The following is a 19,178-nucleotide window of genomic DNA, read 5'->3' as shown; positions in this document are numbered from 1 at the left end:
CGAGTACAAGTTAAAAGCCCAGATCCAGCTGGGCTAGGAGTAGGCCCAAGCAAATAAATAAAGGAGAGATTTCTATTTACTTCCTTTAATTCTACGTACTAAAACTTTATAATTTTTAAAATTCTAACTAAACTTTAATAATATTTTAACTATTTTACGTTACATAATATTGGTTCATTAATTTTAATTTTTTTTAAGCATACCAGGCGCTGATCACTCGACGGTCATTGTCAAGTGTTCGACAATGCATTTTTGCTTATTCCTCAAGTCCTCAGTACTAGTTTATCGATTTTATGTTAAATTTTAACTCTGAGACTTTGGACTCGCATAGTTAAAACCTAACATACAGTCTCCACAAACCTCATTCAATATTCTAAAAGAGTATGAAATGAATCTATACCTTATATTCTCAACAAATAAAAAAAATATTAACATATTTCTTAACGTGACAGTAGTTAAATAGCTTTTTTTGGAAAAAAATAAACCCATATAGTTTCGGTGCAAAGAAAAAATGTAATAATAAAGACTAAACTCTAATTTTTTGTAAATTAACCATTTGTTTTTGCCTCAAACAAATAAAGAAACTTGTGGGCAGAAAATAAATAAACAAACTTTTTTGGGAAACAAATAAAGAAAAATAAGAAAACAAAGCACTGCGCGTTATATAAATACAAGATAAAGAGCCCTATAAAACATAAGAAAACAAAGCACTGCGCAGCAGCAGCAGCAGAGCCTCTCCTCTCAGTTCTCTCTCTGCGATTCGTTCTGGCATTCAAGCCATTATCGCTAGTTCTCCCATATTCAGGTACTTCTGAGAAAGATTGAATGTTACAGCGACTCTCATTCTTGTTGGGTTATCGTTATTTTCCTTGGTTTCTCTCTCTTTCTCTCTCACATCAAGCCCTAATTTTCTAGCCCCTGATTTTTGTCATCAAAATCTGTCTTCACTCTCTGTTTTGTACGCGTCTTAATTTTTCTTCAATTTAGTTTCTTTCTCTCAATTCAAATTTCGTTCTCTCTTGATTATGTGATTGTCGTTCTTCTTTTTGCGATCTAGGGTTTTCTGGGATTTTTTTTTTTCGGGTTTAGGTTTTTGTTGTGAGGTTTTATATCATTATTGCTACGGTTGTTTAGATGATTTTGATGGATTTTTCGATCTGGGTTTGTTTGTTTGTTTTATTTCCAGTTGGGTATCACTTCTAATGCGCGTTGCTTCTCTTAAATGCATAATGTGTTGCTTTGCTCTCTCAAATATTTAGTTAGATATTATCAATTAGGTTTTTGAGGTTTCAAATATAGACTTTATGTGGGATTATTTTGTTTTGAATTTCCCATAAAAGAAAAAGATTTGTTTTGATTTTTCTACTTCCTGTGTTTCCTTTTTTTTTTTTTTTTTTTTCTTTTAAAGTTTGCTGTTATTTTGTCTTTGGATTTCTGTTGATTATTGTGAGTGTGTCTAATAATGTTGGAAACAGGGTCTTCATTGTGCACCCGATGTCTTTTGATCTCAACGAGACACATTCATCAATTATTAGGGAATTTTGTTTTATGAACCGAGGGAGGCTTTGGTGTTCGCGGAGGATCTTATTCCGGCACTGGACTTGACACTCCTCTTTTTTGGAGGGGTGCTGTTTATTATAGTGTTCTCTGTAATCTAGTCTTCAGCTACTTGTTTTTTGTGTGAAAGGCAGTATTGGTAGGAAGAGGGTTTTCGATTACTTGCTGTTTGGTTTCAAGAGATTACTCATTTATTTTCTTCACAACTGGTGAGGAATTTCTACATTGGATATTGGATTTAAGGGTGATTATTAGATAGTGTGAATTTACATCTGAATTTTGTAATGGGGAAAGCATCACTGCCTCCTGGGTTTCGGTTTTCTCCAACTGATGTTGAGCTTGTGAAATACTATTTGAAGAGGAAGTTAATGAGGAAAAGACTCCATGTTAACCTCATTGCAGAGGTTGACATTTACAAGTATGCTCCTTGGGATCTTCCAGGTATATATCATTTTACTGTCTCTTCTTCGTATTCTTTATCTATCATATACTTGTTGTTGAAGTGGACTATTTGTAAATATTGTTGAGATCATTAACCTTGGCTTTCCGACTTTGTATTTCTTACTGTGTTTTTCTTTGTTTTTCAGACAAAGCTTGCTGGAGAAGTGGAGATCTGAAATGGTACTTCTTTTGCCCAAGAGAAAAGAAATATGCAAATGGAGCTAGAATGAATCGTGGCACTGAATGTGGATACTGGAAGACAACGGGAAAGGATAGAAATGTTCTTTACAGTGGTGAAGTTGTCGGCTGGATAAAAACTTTAATTTTTCACACAGGTCGAGCTCCACGAGGAGAGCGAACAGATTGGGTTATGCATGAGTATAGGCTTGATGATAAGCACATGGCTGATAGGGGTGTGCCTCAGGTAACTGATACTCTTCTTCCTTCCATTATTTTGTATTCTTCCCCTTTTTTCACAGTTTTTTGTTTCTTGTCAAAAATAAAAGGTTTGGTCCAGGTGTTCTGTATTTGACACTCTGCAATGATTAAGTAACATACTCTCCTTTTGTAAAGGTTTTTTATTTATGAATGTTTCAACTGATTCAATTTTTTTCGTGCACCTTATAGCCTTTGTTACTGTTTTTATTCGTAACGGATTTGTATTAACTTTCTTGGCTCTTTTAATATTGCAGGACTCATACGTACTCTGTAAGATTTTCCAAAAAGATGGGCCAGGACCAAGAAATGGTGCACAATATGGTGCACCCTTTAAAGAGGAAGACTGGACTGATGATGAGGTTGAAATTTGTTCAGAATCAGTCCCAAATGCAAACATGCCTGAGCCAGCCCTTGCACATCCGAACAACTTTAATAGTTCCATTGCTGCTGGCACACATTCCCCTGAGGGTGTACCCATGGGTCCATCTGAATCATGCGTATCTGACCTTTTATCACCTTCTTCCATGGTTCTCCAACCAGTTTCCAGTGATTATGCTACATTGGAGAAGCGTCATGTTTCCACTGGTGATGATATCATGGCTTCTTCCATGGTTCTCCAACCAGTTTCCAGTGATTATGTTACATTGGAGAAGCATCATGTTTCCACTGGTGATGATATTACGGCAATGCTGAATTGCTTTACAGAAGAAAGCGGTTTATTTCTGATTGAAAATTACAAGAATGAGGTGTGTATTACGCTCATCTCATTTTACTACATGTGGTATTGGCATATAGCATTCCTGATTTGATGGCAATTGGAAATTATAATTATGATATATTTTTTGGTTTGGATTTGTTTGATTTGGGTTGCTCAGTAAATCATTGTTTGCCATTTTCATTTTTATTTTCAGTCATGTGCATGCGGCTTATTAATTTATTATGTGAATGGTGCAATGATTATTTTGTGTTCATCTGTGAAAAATGTCTAGTGTTTTTATGGTGTACTCAGGAAATGTGGTTGGACATAGAAGTCTTTCCATTCCATTTACAAGTTATTAGTTTTGAATGGTTGAATCATGTTTACAAGTTATTAGTTTTGAATGGTGGAATCATCAGTACTATGGAATTTAGATAGGTTTCTGTTGAGGCACTCTCCTTGCTCATGTTAGACAATGAACCGTAAGATGGGTATGTTATTATCTTCTGCCAATGAGGAGCTTCTTCCTCTCTTTGTTATTTTTATTCATGCTATCTAGCTTTTACAATGAGTAATGACGTGTTACTGCTTGTACTAGCCAATGGATATAATCTGCAGCAGCTGGGATTATGGACTCGAAGTTAATATTTTGCAGATTGAAACTAAATGTTATTTCTTGAAGCAATAATTTAAAGCTAGATGATGTAACTTGAGTAGTTGATGGTTTTGAATTTTATTTCTGAAAATGTTGTTATATACTGTAGCCTTTTAAATGTTCTTATATACATATTTATATCTGTAAATGCAAATATATGGTTTCCGGAAGTACTACTCATATGCATATTATTCTGCAAGTGTTTTTTAAACTAATGATGTATGTTGATGGAAAATTTCTTCATGGGTTTGCAGGAACTGGGTAATCTCATTCACCCTGGAAATGCTAATGTTATACCTCATTTCAATACAAGTGATATTTATGAAGACTTAGGAGACTTGGGCAACTTGGCTAGATTCAGTGAAGATGGATATAATTTCTCCAGTGGGCATGATTCTACTATGTATTCTGTGGACCAAACGCTTGCAGGTGACAATGGGTCTTTTTTGGAGCTAGTTGATCTCGACAAGCCGATAAATTGCCAAAGTGATATGTCTACCGAGCATCCTCCTATGTTTGGTCAGCCTCATACTTTGCCAGGAGACACCTCTTGGGTTTGTCAACCATGAAAATACGTTCAAGATGAACTTCGGAAATTATTAGTTTATTACTTTGGTCCAGATCAAATTTGTGAACAGGTTCATTGACTTTCAGATTATTATTGACCACCGATAGGTGCTGCAGTCTATCTTATTCTTGTTTTAGTTCTGTAATGTTGACTCCTCATCCTCTATGGAAGAAACTGAAAAGAAACAGTTTTTCCTTTCTAGAGTGAAATAAAATGTGGAGGACAAATTTACCACATTGCCTTCACTTGTTCTTTTTGTTGGATTTGAATCTTGTATATACGTTGCCTTCACTTGTTCTTTTTGTTGGATTTGAATTTTATATATCGTATTGCACTAAAATTGTTACCTTTTACCACTAGGATTATGCAAGTGTTAAGGCTGCACAGCCTGCACTAGGCTTTGGGCAGTGGGCACTAGCGTTGGTTTTTTTTTTTTTTTTTAAATTATTTTTTTTAACGGAGGTGTTTATATGTTTGTGTATTCTTTTAAAACCCTACTTCTACATATATTACAAATGGAGTATCCTAAATATTTACAAACTACTTATAAAGAATACTGCTTATATTACAAATGCAGTAGTCGTGTCAAATTCCAGTGAATATTTACAAAAACATGCGTTGGAATTTGCCTCTTTATTTTTAAGACACTTGTTTTTAAACTATTAGTACTGTAACAATTGTTGCCAATGAAGTAATTTACTATATTGCTCATTAGTCTTGGCTCAACCAAGATGCATAGTGGGAATAAGAGTAGAAATTCTAGGTTTGGAAGTTGGAACTTTACGAACGAACAAAAAAAAAAAAAGGATATGCTGTGCCCATGATTGTTGTGCATTTAGCTACACATGTAGAACAGTAGAAATACAAACCAACATTTATTCTGATCAAAGCAAAAGTCGTTTTTGGCTCTTTTCAATATCATCAACCCTAAATCTCTGCCCTTTTGTGAAAGCCCTTAAAATTTCACATATATTCTGCTTAGGGAACTTTATTGTAATTCTGTCCTCAACTGATCGATATTTCGAGAATGCTATGTATATAACTAAGACAACCAGACCTGAGGTTGTATCTTTATGAACATCATTACTTCTTATTGTATAGTTTAATGCTCAGTGATATATAAAATTTCTTTCGCAACCCTAGTGATAATAATTATGTTTTAATAAGGCCAAAATGCACTTTTGATCCCTGAATTTGAACCAAACTTCCACTTTGGTCTCATTTTTTTAATTTTGACAATTTTAATCCCGTATTTTCATTATATTTGCAATTGGATCCAAATTGTTAATTAAGTTTAAATTGGTAATGAAATATGACGTAACAAAGATATTTTGGACATATTAAATAACCTATGAGTAGAACTCATTTAACCAAGTGACATGGTCCACTCACACTCATTTTAATTATTTAAGTTTTTGTCTTTTCTTTCTTTGTTAATTATCTTTTTTGTTTTATAAAAATAGTTAAAAAATTATTTTATTTCTATTTTATTAAAGAAAATAATAAAATGAATAAAAAATATTTTATTTAACTTTTTATTGTTTTTTCATTAATTTTTAGACATTATTAATCATGAACTAAAACCCATTTTGCTTTTTCAACAATACGATCCATTTTGCTTCTTATCAAAAAGATAATCCTTCTTAATTAAGGGGGTGAATTCAATTGAAATTTTAATGGATTTTAAAGGAGTTATGAACTCTTGCATATTTCATAGTTTTTACTTTTTATGGATTCTTAATAAATTTCATGGAACCCATCAAAATTTAAAGGGAAAAGGCTGGAATTTTGCACTCAACTTGCAATGCCAATTTATATATATTGCACATTTTGATCTAGGGAACGGTTTACATCTTACATTTTGATCAAGCACAAAGTAATCATTTTGCTGAACGAAACATAACTTTATTGCACTTATCTTCCAGCAACATGTAACCCTTGATAAGTTCCTCCTTAATCATAAAAAGTACAGAAGCTGCAAAAACACTCTGTACTATCTTTGTGCTCATCCCTTTGTAAAAGCCAGGCAATCCTTCATACCGGATCATCTTCAATATAGCATCGAAAGTACCTGTGGTGCAAAGAAACGTACAAAATTCTGTATCATAAAAAATTAAAAATGATGGATACATGACATGCAAAATAGAGAAAACACAAGGAAAAATCTCTGGCTTTCAGTTATACAGTCAAAAGGATGGTCAATTGTTATTTCCTCTGCTAATCTGGATAGCAGATTAGAAATAAAGAAGGAAGACGGAAACGAGAAATATATAATCATAATCTTCAAGAAGATGAATCAATTTGGAAGCAAATTGATATGCATTTAAATCATAAAAATGCAAACCTGAGTATCTTAGTGAAATATTCCCGCCAATCTCCTGCTTTGCTTGCAGCCTCGACTGCATAGGCTCAAGTCAACATGTTATTGGGCATTTATGAAGAACTTGGAAAATTAATATACCATTGCAAAAGCATACTAAGATAGATAAGTCTCAGAGATGGTCAAATATAGATTAGTGCACAGTTGATAAGTGAGATAAAGAAGTACAAACAGTGTTCATGGCCTAGTCTCAATGTGAATGAATGACCATATGGATGTCACTCACATGAGGTGGGATTGAGCAGCTCAATATAACCATTTTTTTTTTCATGTTCTCCATAGGATTATGCAAAGCACTAGAGTAGTAAACTTTACCTTGACAACTAACAATGGGTATGTTGAGATAGTTGCTCCTAGTTTTGCCAAGGCCCCTAATAAGAAAACCTATCCACAAAATAATTTAATGTATGAGAGAGAGAGAGAGAGAGAGAGAGAGAGAGAGAGAGAGAGAGAGAGAGAGAGAGAGAGAGAGAGATCTAATAGTGACACCCCTCATGTGGACTATTAATGCCAGGTTATTAGGACCTTTTTGAGAAAATGAAAAACCTACAAATGCTTTCAAAACTATAATTCCAAGTAGATCTTATACCTCCAAAGCAGTTATATTTTTTGATCCCTGCTTTCTGGTAGCACGTTTTGCCCTAAGATGCTTTAAAGAGCTTTCATAAATCATGAACTGTATTGCTGGGTTGCAAACCTATCAACAGAACCACTCATTACTCTGAAAGTAATTCATTGTGCATCTATGAATTTATTCAATTATCACAAAACTAACCATAATAAGTGTTGGAATGATGCCTTTCCAAAATCCAGTAATTCCAGCTTCAGAATAAACTTCATGTACCTACCAATTAACAGTAAATGCATACACAACATATATGAAAAGCAACAAAAAAAAATGATGATGTCAATGCTGATGATGGTTTGGTGGTGGTGTGATTATAAGATGTTATGTTGACCATTTTCCTTTATAGTATACATCAAATATGTCAAGTTGGCAAATTGCAATTGCCTCAATTAACTGCAGCCAAGTCAAACCTAGGACAGCTGCAAGATTTCTCATCAGGCTCCACCCCCCCTCCCTTTCCCCCTCCCCACCCATTTTCCACACAAGAATTATGTGGCACAGCGGAACCACTACTTATGATGGAATGTGGACATGCTTCAATGTCAAATCTCAAGTCCCAATTCATTCAAAATATAGCACAATACACATTTGATGCTATGCACAACAGAGTAAATAGCATGTGAACTATTGTATAGCCCCACAGAAATCATAATATAACATGATCACATGTATTTTTTAAAATTAATACTTGATAGCAAAATAAATTTGGCAATTTCGCCATCCAAATGGTGAAATCTGAACATCTCAAAACCTAGACTTAGCTTCTTAAACAGTACTTGGTCATAAGAGTGACTGTAAAATTTCATGATAATGTTAGTTTAGGTAAGTGTGTCTTAACTAACTTGATATAAATTGTTGACCCATTCCCTAAGAATTTAAACTTTTCAGGTCCAGTGGTTATCTAACATGGTATTAAAGGTTCTTGTTCCAAGAGGTCTTGGGTTCGAAACCTCCGTTCTCCATCTCCCACTTATCATCTATCATGTTAACCAGCAAGATGGGGTTGCTCATATATTCTCTACATTTGATTGCCTCTCCATGTGCTTGATGGGGCTACACGTGAGGGAGGGTGTTAACTAGCTTGATATACATTGGTGACTCATTCCCTAACAGCTTAAGCTTTTGGAATCCAGTGGTTGTCTAATAGTGTGAACATATGATTCTTGTTGAAAAAACAAGGGGAGAAGGAGATCCATAATCACACCCTAAAAGGAGTTATACAAAGTACAACCCTAATTATGATAGGAAACTAAATAACGCCCCTCAACCAATTAGGAAACTAAGTATTCTAACTTAGAATCCTAACTACAATATAATTTTATTCTCTAACAGTCCTCTCAAGCTAGAGCATAGAAGATAATCATGCTAGCTTGTTATGTTTCAAAGGCATAAAAAATAAACTGAATTTTTGTGTCAATCCCTTTGAATGTGTCACTCCCCTCTCAAATTGATAAGTGATCAATTTCTCACAAATTTTGAACCAAACTTCTAAATTTTGGAAAGTTGGATGCTCCCTAAGGAAAAAAAAAAAAAAACTAAAGACATTATTTCCCACTCCAACAACTTAGGCATCATGTACCTACGCACCGGATGACATTATGTGCCCCCTTCACAACACAAAGATATCATGTGTCTTCACAATACGACTACATATGTTAGAAAGGTTACATATGTTCCTATCTACAAAGGTACCTTTAAGAATGTTAGAAACCTGCCTGCATACATATGCTACAAATGATACATGTTATACATGTCATGGCATACTTCCATTATATGCATGTCTCATCTAATATGAGTGGTATAAGTATATACATGAGTATTTGGTTGCTTTTTTGAAGTATACTCTAGTTTCTCATAAGTTTTATGCTCATTAGTAGTTTATTGTGGCTCTAGGTAATAAAAAATGGTTTAATGCTATATTGGATTTGGGAAGCGACTTCCTCGGTGAATGTGTCGCCATAGGTTGTTAGGGTTATTTGGTTGGTAAGTCCTACAAGAATTTTTGAGGAATCAATCACGAGGGTTTGATTAGAGTAAGCAATTTTATAAAATTTTTTTTGAATTTTTATGGGCGTGGTTTACTAAGTTTTATATTTGAGAATTTGAATTTCTGCATATTTGATTACTATGCATAAATAGAAGCATGTGTTAGAAGAATTCACACCTTCTAACCTTTATGGGCTAGGGGTGTAACACATCTACTCAAGGATCAAAAAGCAAAGGATATTGACCAAATATTAATAACAATCATTTGTCTTTGTTAATTAAAAATGTATGAATGGACAAAATAAGTTAAATTTACCAACCGCTTGCAAAGTTCCATAGGGACGAGGTTTTGTTGAATCAAGTTCGGCCAATTTGTCTTGCAATATTGAACCTGTCAAATTGTTTTCAGAAGCTTCCCTCAAGAGAGCTTCCTTTCTTTCCTCCATAATTTTTCTCTCGGCTTGAGTATGTGTCTTCAAAAAGAGAGCACAAAAAAAAGGTCATTCCTGGAATTCTTTGATAAAATGCAAAGCAAAGTTATATGCTTACATTGGAAATGAAATCTCATTTATAATCATTAAAGCATTCAAAGATTTATAGGGAATTGGCATATATTTGCCAATTCATATACTCTGCATGTAAATATATGTTATGTAGGAAAAACTCCACGAAACTTAATTTTGCAAGAGAATCAAAAACTGAAAAATGTCTGGTCTTTTAGTCTAAACAGCCCAAAAAACTTTCATTATAATGATGAAAAGTGACATGAACAGTAACCCACAAATCTCTCTCTTTTCTCTTCTCTCATTTTTTATTTTTATTTTTTGAGATTGCTCAATATGATGGAGATTCCAGTAGGCATGAATCATGCTAAATGTGACAGGGCTAAACACATAAATGGTGTTTTTGATGCAATTGCTACTGCTTGGTTAGAAAATAAACTTTCTCGTTGGAAGCCCGAGACTAAAGCCTATTGGCCCAAATCTAACAGCAAAAATTCCTTTTTGGTCTAGAATGAAATGTTGATGGTAGTGTAAGAGTCAGTAAACAAAAGAAAATAGCAAATAAATAAATACGTCAATGAGTTGATATATAAAGAGTCAATGTCAAGTGTTCTTAAGAGTCAATTTATTTGTCTTAGAAAGACTCAAGTCTTTACCAATGAGGGTTGGGTTGGAATGGTCAGGCCCATGGTTTGCATCCATGTGGTCTGGGGTTCAAATCCCTTCAAGGTACCTACCTAGCTATTTGTTAGAGTTTCCTGCCTCCTAAAAATTGTAGGGTTCGACAAGAGGCCCCAGTTTCGTGCCCAGGTCTTGAAGCGAGTTCGGGAGATTTCGGAGTATCAAAAAAAAAGAATCAAGTCTTTAAGAATCTCCTATTATTTAATAAATTATTTTTTATATTTACCGAGTCTTTTAGCATTTCTAGGAGTCATTCAGAGTTCTATTTCAAGCCTATAAATAAGGCTATTTCTTGAAAAGAAAATCAATTGGATGAATAAACTAATTTTTTCTCAAGACTTGGTGCCTTGATATCTCCTCATTTCCTTTCGTCACTCCTCTCCTCCCTGTTATTCTCTATTTCTCTAAAATTACAATAACCTTAAAACTCTCTCTTCCTTAAACCTTTTCTAGTTACCAAAATTTCTGTCATCTATGCAGATCACTTTTTGTTCACTGCCTGTTAACCGTTCTTGGCACATTCTGTTTAAAGAAGCTGGAGTGAGTTGGGTGATTTCAGCTGGCTGCTATTCTTTTCTTTAGCGAAAAACATACTGCTTTTGGTAGAGGAAAGAAAGCCAAAGTTCTTTGGGGCTGCTGCAGGTTGGCTGTTCTTTGGGTGGTTTGGACAGAAAGGAATAGAAGAATTTTTTATGATTATATAGGGGTGGGAGTGGTGGATCTCTGGGAAAGGGTGAGGTATTTGGCTTATCTTTGGGCCTCGGTCTCATCAGAGTTCAAGGACCTATCCCTTTCGACTATTTTGCAAGATTGAAAAGCAATTCTTAGATAATTTCTAAGCTGCTGGTGTTTCGCTCAGCTTTTTTGTAGTTATTTTTTTCCTTTCTTTCAGTGGACTTCTTGTCTACTGTTGGTGTACCTTTTACTTGTTTGATCTATAATTATGTTTCTAGTAAAAAAATAATTCTGTCATCTAAAGCTCACTATAATCATAGGAAACACCCACCTGGTGTTGTCTCCATCAGTTGTGCACTTGAAAGTTTATTCATAAACTAGTGAGCACCACCACAAAGAAGGCCTTTCCCAGATGGACTACATTGCAAATTGTGGACGCAATCCTAAAAGCAAATTTCTTTTTTACCTTTAAAAAGTAAAATGAAATAAAAAGTAGAACAAAGTTATTTTGCAACATCATGACTTGCTTAGCAAATAAAATTCTCTTGAGGAATCATTGACTACTTGAAGTATAATAGAGTGTGACTGAACACAAATTCCAACAGGTGCTTAATCAAAAGCATTAAAAAACTGCAAACAAGGTGGTTAAAAAAATGTAGAATGTGTACAGAAAATAGAAAGGCACCTGCATTCGAGTCACAATAACCCATATAGGAATCGTCAGCAACACATTCAAGGCACTGCAAGATAAAACATTTATAGGAAAGTTTAATCAAACCACAAGGTCAATGTAAGCGAGAAGTCATGTCTACCTCTATCCATTGTAACTAAATGTCAGTTCAACAATCAAACATATTATAGCCAGCTAGGCATGATTATCAAAAATGGCTCGACCACACTCTTACCAGGCTTCCAAACTCCCTTGTTATGAAAGAATGAAAAAAAAAAAAATTATATTTCAATACTATAGCATAAGAAAGGATTTCTTTCTTTACCCAGCCAAAGCCGCCACAAGAAGCCAAGAAAACATCCCAACAGTACCATCCCCACGTCCTTTGGCTCTACGGGCAGCTGCAATGGCCTCAGCCTTGTTTTTGAAGACCTGATAAAAATAATAATAAATGCCCTGCAAGATCGACAAAGAGACTGTTAAGATATATAACACAGAATGACAGTTTACATACCATTAAGATAACTAGGAACTATCACTATATTTGTGGAGCTAATAGTAAAATACTACAGGATAGAATGAGGTAATGAACTATCAGTAACAGGGGCAGAGCCACCATATGCCCAGGGGACATATGCCCCCGCTGATCCAAGGTGCTCCCATACAATTTTTTGATTAAATTTTTTAAAACTGGTGTAAATGATTCTTATACATATATGGTTTGTAGTAGGGTAGTCATGTTAATACTTGTGTATACTTGGGTTGGTCTTATATTTTATTTCTTGTATGTTCCCTTAGTAGCCCGCATAATTATATGTGTAGATTTGGAGTTTTGTTTATGTATTATGCAGTAATTATACTTCAAAACTAATAGTAAATGTGCCCCCCTGAACAAAAGTTCTCCCTCCACTACTGATCAATAACATTCAATCTCTTCTTTACAGTGTTTGAGTGTGGAACATTTCTGGTTCTATTAGCTTATCCAATCATTTCGAGGAAAAAAAAAAAAACACCCCACAAAAATACAAACAAACAAACACTAAAAAATAAATAAAAAATGAAAAGAAAGAAGAAGAACCTGTGAAGCGGCAGTCCCAAAGAGAGAAGGCTTAAGGCCACTGTAAAGTCCTCCCCAACCGTCGGTCCTTATGACCTGATATCAATGGTTGGAAACAAAAACAAGGTTCATTGGCCAAATGAAATTAACACAAATAACGATTAAGATTACTACCTGAAGTATTTGAAGGAGAGTCCCAAGGCGTTTGGAGTTAGCCAAGGAATTCTTGGCCACTCTCTCGGTTTGTTGGCGCGTATTGACCTGCAATTACCAAAAAGAGAGAGACTGAGAGAGACACTTTGGTTTGGTTTGGTTTGTACGAACTCAATTTGCGTTGGTTTCAACATTAAGAGTGATGGAGTGGAGAGAGCAATGATACTGTTTGGAGCGGATAAGTGAGAATCTGGGCAATGATACCACCTCCAGCTCCTGCCAGCCCATTCGCCACTGCGTTCGACATTCTTTCTTCTACTTCCTACTCTTTAGAATTGGAGGGGATAAATAATAAGTAATTAAATTTTTGCGCAATATGGGTCATGGACTCATGGTCAATTGTAGGGCTCGGTCGGTTTGATTAAAAAATCGAGGCCGACCCCGAAACCGACCCAACTAATATTGAAAAAAATCATACTGAAAATCCGGTTTAACTACCAAACCGGGAGGTTCGAACTCGGTCTCGGTTCTCATATTCTTAAACCGTCAGTAAACCGAACCAAATCAAATATACTTAACAAATTATTTAAATAATTTATTTTTATACATTTCTTATACATTTCTAATAAATAATTTATAATTTTATATAATATATTTCTATAATTTATATAAAACATATATAAATTTATAAACTCTAAACTCTAAACCCTAAACCCTATAATTTAATTTATATGTTTTTTAATATATATACAAACTAATTAAAAGTACCCTAAATCATAATATTAATATATTATACTAAATTAGTAAATTCTAAACCCTATATATCATTATAATTTATATCCTATATCAGTATGTATATCCCATACCCTAAGCCCTAAGCCCCTAAGAGCCTAAACCCTATTGTGTGATTCATTGTTGTGGTTTATACTTTATACTTTATAGTTTATATCATATATGGTGTATAATTAATATACTGTATATGGTATTATGGTATATAATTAATATATTATGTAGTATATAACTATATACTTATATACAATATCCTTATATACTTATATAGGACAATAGGACATGGTATTATACTATTATGGTATATATTACTATATTAGGACATATTATGGTATATATTACTATATTAGGACATGGTGTTATCTATTATGGTATATAATTAATTTACTATATAGTATATACTTATAAGTCTTATATAGTATAATAGTGTATGGTATTATACTATTATACTATTATATAGTTATACTATATATTTATATAGGGTTTGGGGTTTGGGGTTTAATACAATAATACCCTATATGTATATCACTATATTGTATAGACTATATACTTTATAGTCTTATATAGTATATAACTATAAACTAATATACTATATACTTATATAGTATATGGTATGATGGTATATACTATATTCATATACTATATAGTATATCCTATAGTCCTATACCCTAAGGTTATTTTAGGATATGATATAATATTTTTATTAAGATATGAAATAAATTAAAAAACATATAAACTAATAAACAATATACTAAAAACCATATGTAATAAAAATAAAAAACTCCAAACCCCACCCAAACCCCAATTCAAACCCCAAAATACCCTAAACCCTAAACCAAACCCCAAAATACCCTAATGTCTTAATTAAAAATAAATAAAAAGACTTAAACAAAACTATGTTAAGTCAACAGACCTAATTTTTTTCATTGTGCCTCTCTCATTCTCGAATCTGCCTCATCTCTCACTCTTCGCCTTCTCTCTCACTCTTTGCCTCCTTTCTACCCCCTCTCTCAGTCTCTGCCTCCTTTCTCACTCTCTGGCTCCTCTCTGTGTCACGATCTCACTCTCTGCCTCTTCTCTCAGTCTCGATCCAAGTAAGTACTCGATCTCACTCAGTCACTCTTCTCTCACACTCTCACTCTCTCTGTGATTCCATGGCTCTCTTCTCACCGATCTTTATGTGTCTCTGTTCTCCGCAGCATCGCTCGTCACCAGTACCACCACCTTACAAAGCAGCATCGCTCGTCACCACCACCTCATAGAGCAACATCGCTCGTCACCAGTACCACCACCTTACAAAGCAGCATCGCTCGTCACCACCACCTCATAGAGCAGCATCGCTCGTCACCACCACCTTCGCAGGTAAGAGTTAGGGTTTGAATCAATTTAAGGGTTAGGGTTTGGGGTCAATATTGGGGATTAAATGGATTAATAATTAATTTAGGGTCTGGGGTTTCAGGTTTAAGTCAATTTAAGGGTTAGGGTTTGGGGTCAATATTGGGGATTAAATGTATTAATAATTAATTTAGGATTTGGGGTTTCAGGTTTGAGTCAATTTAAGGGTTAGGGTTTAGGTCAATATTCTGGATTAAATTGATTAATAATTAATTTAGGGTTTGGGGACAATATTGGGGTTTGAATCAGTTTAGGTTAGGGTTTAAGAATTGATGATTTATTAATCAATGTAGGATTCTTTGCAAGGTTGAAGAGCTTGTTGGTGCTAGTTAGCCTGCTTGAGGTATGTCGTATGTCTTGTAATTTTGATAATGATTTAATGATTGAATGATTGTTGGTGCTGCCTGCTGATTGTGTGATTCATTGTTGAACTACTGATTTTGATTCTTTGAAATTTGATGCTGCCTGCTGTCTGCTGATTGTGTGATTTTAATGATTGAATGATTGTTGGTGATGCCTGCCTGTTGCCTGCTTAAACACTTGTTGAACTACTAATTTTGATTTGAAATTTAAATCAAATTTCAAAGAATCAAAATCAATAGTTCAACAACTTGTAAATGAAATTGAATGCGATGTTCAAATTGGATTAGGCTAGAATGTAAATGGAACAATAACTTATAACTCAGTACCAAACCAAACAACTTGTAAATGGAATTTGACAATTTGTAGCTTCTGAAATGTAAATGGAATTTGCAATCTGTTTTCAGCCGGTGATTTTTACTATTCTTTGTTTTCACTTGTCATGATTTCTACTTTTCATGATTGCTGTTTTCTAAATTTAATTGAGTTTATTACACTTTGTCAATTATGAATTTAGGGCACATGAAGTCTAGCCAATCAAGCACTATGAATGCCTCTACTAACCTTAATTGCCCTACAATAATGTCACCTCTAAACAGACCAAACCAACCAGTACCTACACCTTCACCTTCAACCCAAACCCAAGATGAAAATGATGACCAAGTAGAGACTAAAATTAAATCTAAGAAGACTAAGTCTATAGTGTGGACACATTGCACTAAGTTCGAAAAAATGCATGAGCAGCGTAAGATTATGTGGCATTTTGCTAGATGCAATACTTGCAAACAAGAATTTCCAGCTCATACTACTCACAATGGGACTACTTGGATTCTGAATCACTTAAAAAGGCAATGTCGAAAATGTCCTGCTTACATAGGCACCATTTCTAAAAGCCAACCCACCCTTACACAAGACATAATGGGGGCTCCATTGCTTCCCTATTCCTTTAATCAAAAAAGACATGAAGAAAAGGTTGTGAGGTGGGTGATTAGAGATGAACATCCTTTTAGGATAGTGGAAGGCGAAGGTTTTAAGGAGATGGTCTGTGACTTGTGTCCTAAGTTTAGGATACCAGATAGAAAGAAGGTGATTGCTGGTGTTCTAGATCTGTACCAGATAGAGAAGGCAAAAATTATGAGTGTCATTGGAAATCAAAGGGTTAGTATCACAACTGATACTTGGACATCTGTCCAGAACATAAATTACATGGTTGTGACTGCCCATTTTATGGACAGTGAGTGGAAGTTGCATAAAAGGATAATCAACTTTACAAAAATAACAAGTCACAAGGGTGAGGAGTTAGGGAGAGTTCTTGAGGGCTGTTTGAGAGGTTGGGGGATAGAAAAAGTCTTTAGCATTACGGTTGACAATGCTAGTGCAAATGATGGGCTTGTTGAGTACATGAGTAAGAGGTTGAAGGAGGCAAATACATTGTTATTTGATGGTATGTACTTGCACATGAGGTGTGATTGTCACATTCTGAATTTGATTGTCAAGGATGGGTTGAATGAACTGTTTGGGTCCATTGAGGCAATTAGGAATTGTGTGAAGTATATTCACTCAAGTCCTCAAAGATTGGACAAGTTTAAGGACTTTGCTGTCCTTTTCAAGATGGGGGTAATGTCCAATGTGCTGTGCCAATGGATGTGGCAACTAGGTGGAATTCCACTTACAAGATGTTGGAGGCTGCTGCCAAATACAAAGTGGTGTTTAATAGGATGGTTGAGGAATATAGGCCATTTAGGAGCTATTTTGATGAGAAAGAAAGGGATGGAAAAACAAGGGTTGGTCCTTCAAGTGATGAGGATTGGATGAAAGCGAAAGCTTTTGTGCATTTCCTTAAAAAAAGTTATGATGCTACCTAGCTTAGTCGTTAGTGCCACCAAAACTTGTACATCACCACTGATTTTTGTTCAAATTAGTGAGTTTCAATGTGAGATTGCAGAAAAACAACAAGATTATAGTAATATGGTGTTGCAAAGGGTGGCTGCCTCAATGATGCTTAAGTTTAACAAGTATTGGGGCAGTTTTGAGAAAGTGAATAAACTTGTCTATGTCTCACATGTGTTAAACCCTAGATTCAAGCTCCAAATGATTAAAGCTGCATTTGAAGAACTAGGGGCAGATACTGAAAAGGTTTCACACATTATTGGTGAGAACAAAAAATGCTTGTTCAATTTGTATAGTGCATACAAAGGAGGAGCAGAAAATCAAAGCATTGTCCCACCAAGTGTGGTCATTCAAGAAGCTGGACTTACTACGCTGGAATTAAGGATTAAAAGCCAAAGATTGGAGGAAGAGGCTACTGAGATATCCAATGAAGTGGATAAGTATCTAAATGATCCATTTGAGAAACTAGAAGGGGTGGGTTTTGATCTCTTAGAGTGGTGGAAGATTAACCAATTTTGGTACCCAATCCTCTCAAAGGTTGCCAAGGATCTCTTCTCCATCCCAAGCTCAACAGTGGCTAGTGATAATGCATTTAGCTTGGGAAGGAGGATTGTGGATCCTTTTAGAGCTTCTTTGACCCTAAAAACCGTAGAGACATTAGTGTGTACTAGTGATTGGCTTAGGGCAGAAGAATTCAATTTCTACAAGGAGCCAACTGATGATGAAGTTGAATTCTACAAAGAACTTGAAGAGATTGAAAGAGGTAAGTGCTTGATTGCTTGCTGCAATTTTATTTTCTTGTCTTTGTGTGTTGCCTAGTTGTCTAAGTAATTGTTGTCTTTAATATTTTGAAGTGGTGGATGCCTCAAAAAGGTCTTCAACTTCAAGTGCATTTCCTCCAAATACACCAACACATGCTTAATTTCTGTCCAAGTAAGTTATCTTGCTAACTTAGTTATTTTGCTTAAATGTCCAAGTAAGTTATTTGTTTATTAATTGGTTAATTATACTTTGATTCAGATGCTGCAAAGGTTGTGAATATGTTTGGAGTTTGAAGGATGCTGCAAAGGTTTAATATTTATGTTGCACAGATTTTAAAGGATGTTGCAAAGGTTTTTTATTAAGTTGGTCTGCAGTATTTTGGAGCTGGTATGTAGTTTTTTTGTGCTGGTCTGCAATTTTTTGGTGCTAGTTTGCAATTTGTTGGAGCTAGTATGCAGTTTTTTGGAGCTGGTCTGCAATTTTTTGGTGCTGATCTGCAATTTTTTTGCAGCTGGTCAGCCTATTCTATAGTTTTTTGGTTTGTAATTGAATTAGTAATTTGGTTTTTGGTTTGTAAATCAATTAATTTGGTTTTGGAGGTGGATCTAAAGCTGGTATGCAGTTGTTTGCTACTTTGCTTGTTTATTTTTTAATGGGTTTGTAATTATATAAGTTGGTACTTGTAAATTTGGTTTCTGTAGATTGTAGTAGTTAGCAAAAAACATAGAAGTTGTCATATTTGAACATTTATAGGATATTATTATAGGATATTATTATCATTTCTCTTTGAACATTTAAATATATGTATTAATGTATGTATAATTACAACTTTATTATAGATTAAGATGAATCATTATTATGAATGTATGATTACAGCTTTACAGGTCTTTGAA

At 34.6% G+C, this 19,178-nt stretch overlaps 2 protein-coding genes across 3 annotated transcripts; one reads left to right on the top strand and one right to left on the bottom strand.

Annotated features, from left to right (window-relative positions):
- The first annotated feature begins 689 nt into the window (after positions 1-689).
- Positions 690-4,665, top strand: LOC147277612 (NAC domain-containing protein 82-like). The gene is made up of 5 exons (XM_086254389.1): positions 690-805; positions 1,476-1,998; positions 2,145-2,422; positions 2,691-3,182; positions 4,043-4,665. Exons 2-5 carry the CDS (start codon positions 1,842-1,844, stop codon positions 4,355-4,357), a joined length of 1,242 nt encoding a protein of 413 aa, XP_086110515.1. The 5' UTR covers positions 690-805; positions 1,476-1,841; the 3' UTR covers positions 4,358-4,665.
- A 1,490-nt stretch (positions 4,666-6,155) lies between these two features.
- Positions 6,156-13,442, bottom strand: LOC147277611 (peroxisomal nicotinamide adenine dinucleotide carrier-like). 2 transcript variants are annotated; one of them, XM_086253477.1, is made up of 11 exons: positions 13,316-13,442; positions 13,111-13,197; positions 12,958-13,032; positions 12,205-12,335; positions 11,895-11,949; positions 9,671-9,823; positions 7,512-7,580; positions 7,326-7,433; positions 7,052-7,120; positions 6,701-6,755; positions 6,156-6,427 (listed from the first exon to the last, which is right to left on the bottom strand). In XM_086253477.1, the coding sequence occupies exons 1-11, from the start codon at positions 13,394-13,396 to the stop codon at positions 6,237-6,239; spliced, it is 1,074 nt and encodes a 357-aa protein (XP_086109603.1). In that variant the 5' UTR covers positions 13,397-13,442; the 3' UTR covers positions 6,156-6,236. The 2 variants fall into 2 exon arrangements, with proteins under 2 accessions (XP_086109603.1, XP_086109604.1); XM_086253478.1 differs by lacking the exon at positions 9,671-9,823.
- Positions 13,443-19,178: the final 5,736 nt, after the last annotated feature.

The sequence above is a fragment of the Dryas octopetala genome, chromosome 8, assembly GCF_963921425.1.
Source record: "Dryas octopetala chromosome 8, drDryOcto1.1, whole genome shotgun sequence".
NCBI lineage: Eukaryota > Viridiplantae > Streptophyta > Magnoliopsida > Rosales > Rosaceae > Dryas > Dryas octopetala.
Note: the sequence above shows the minus strand (reverse complement) of the source record. Positions and strands in the feature narration are given on the sequence as shown.

Excerpts from the sequence above, each read along its gene's own strand:
- LOC147277612 (XM_086254389.1), top strand. The coding sequence starts at position 1,842 with ATGGGGAAAGCATCACTGCCTCCTGGGTTTCGGTTTTCTCCAACTGAT. Across the intron at positions 2,423-2,690 it reads CTGATAGGGGTGTGCCTCAG|GACTCATACGTACTCTGTAA; the intron begins GTAACTGATACT and ends TTAATATTGCAG. Across the intron at positions 3,183-4,042 it reads TTGAAAATTACAAGAATGAG|GAACTGGGTAATCTCATTCA; the intron begins GTGTGTATTACG and ends ATGGGTTTGCAG.
- LOC147277611 (XM_086253477.1), bottom strand. The coding sequence starts at position 13,396 with ATGTCGAACGCAGTGGCGAATGGGCTGGCAGGAGCTGGAGGTGGTATC. Across the intron at positions 12,336-12,957 it reads TTGGGACTGCCGCTTCACAG|GGCATTTATTATTATTTTTA; the intron begins GTTCTTCTTCTT and ends TCGATCTTGCAG. Across the intron at positions 7,581-9,670 it reads CCTATGGAACTTTGCAAGCG|GTACATGAAGTTTATTCTGA; the intron begins GTTGGTAAATTT and ends GTTAATTGGTAG.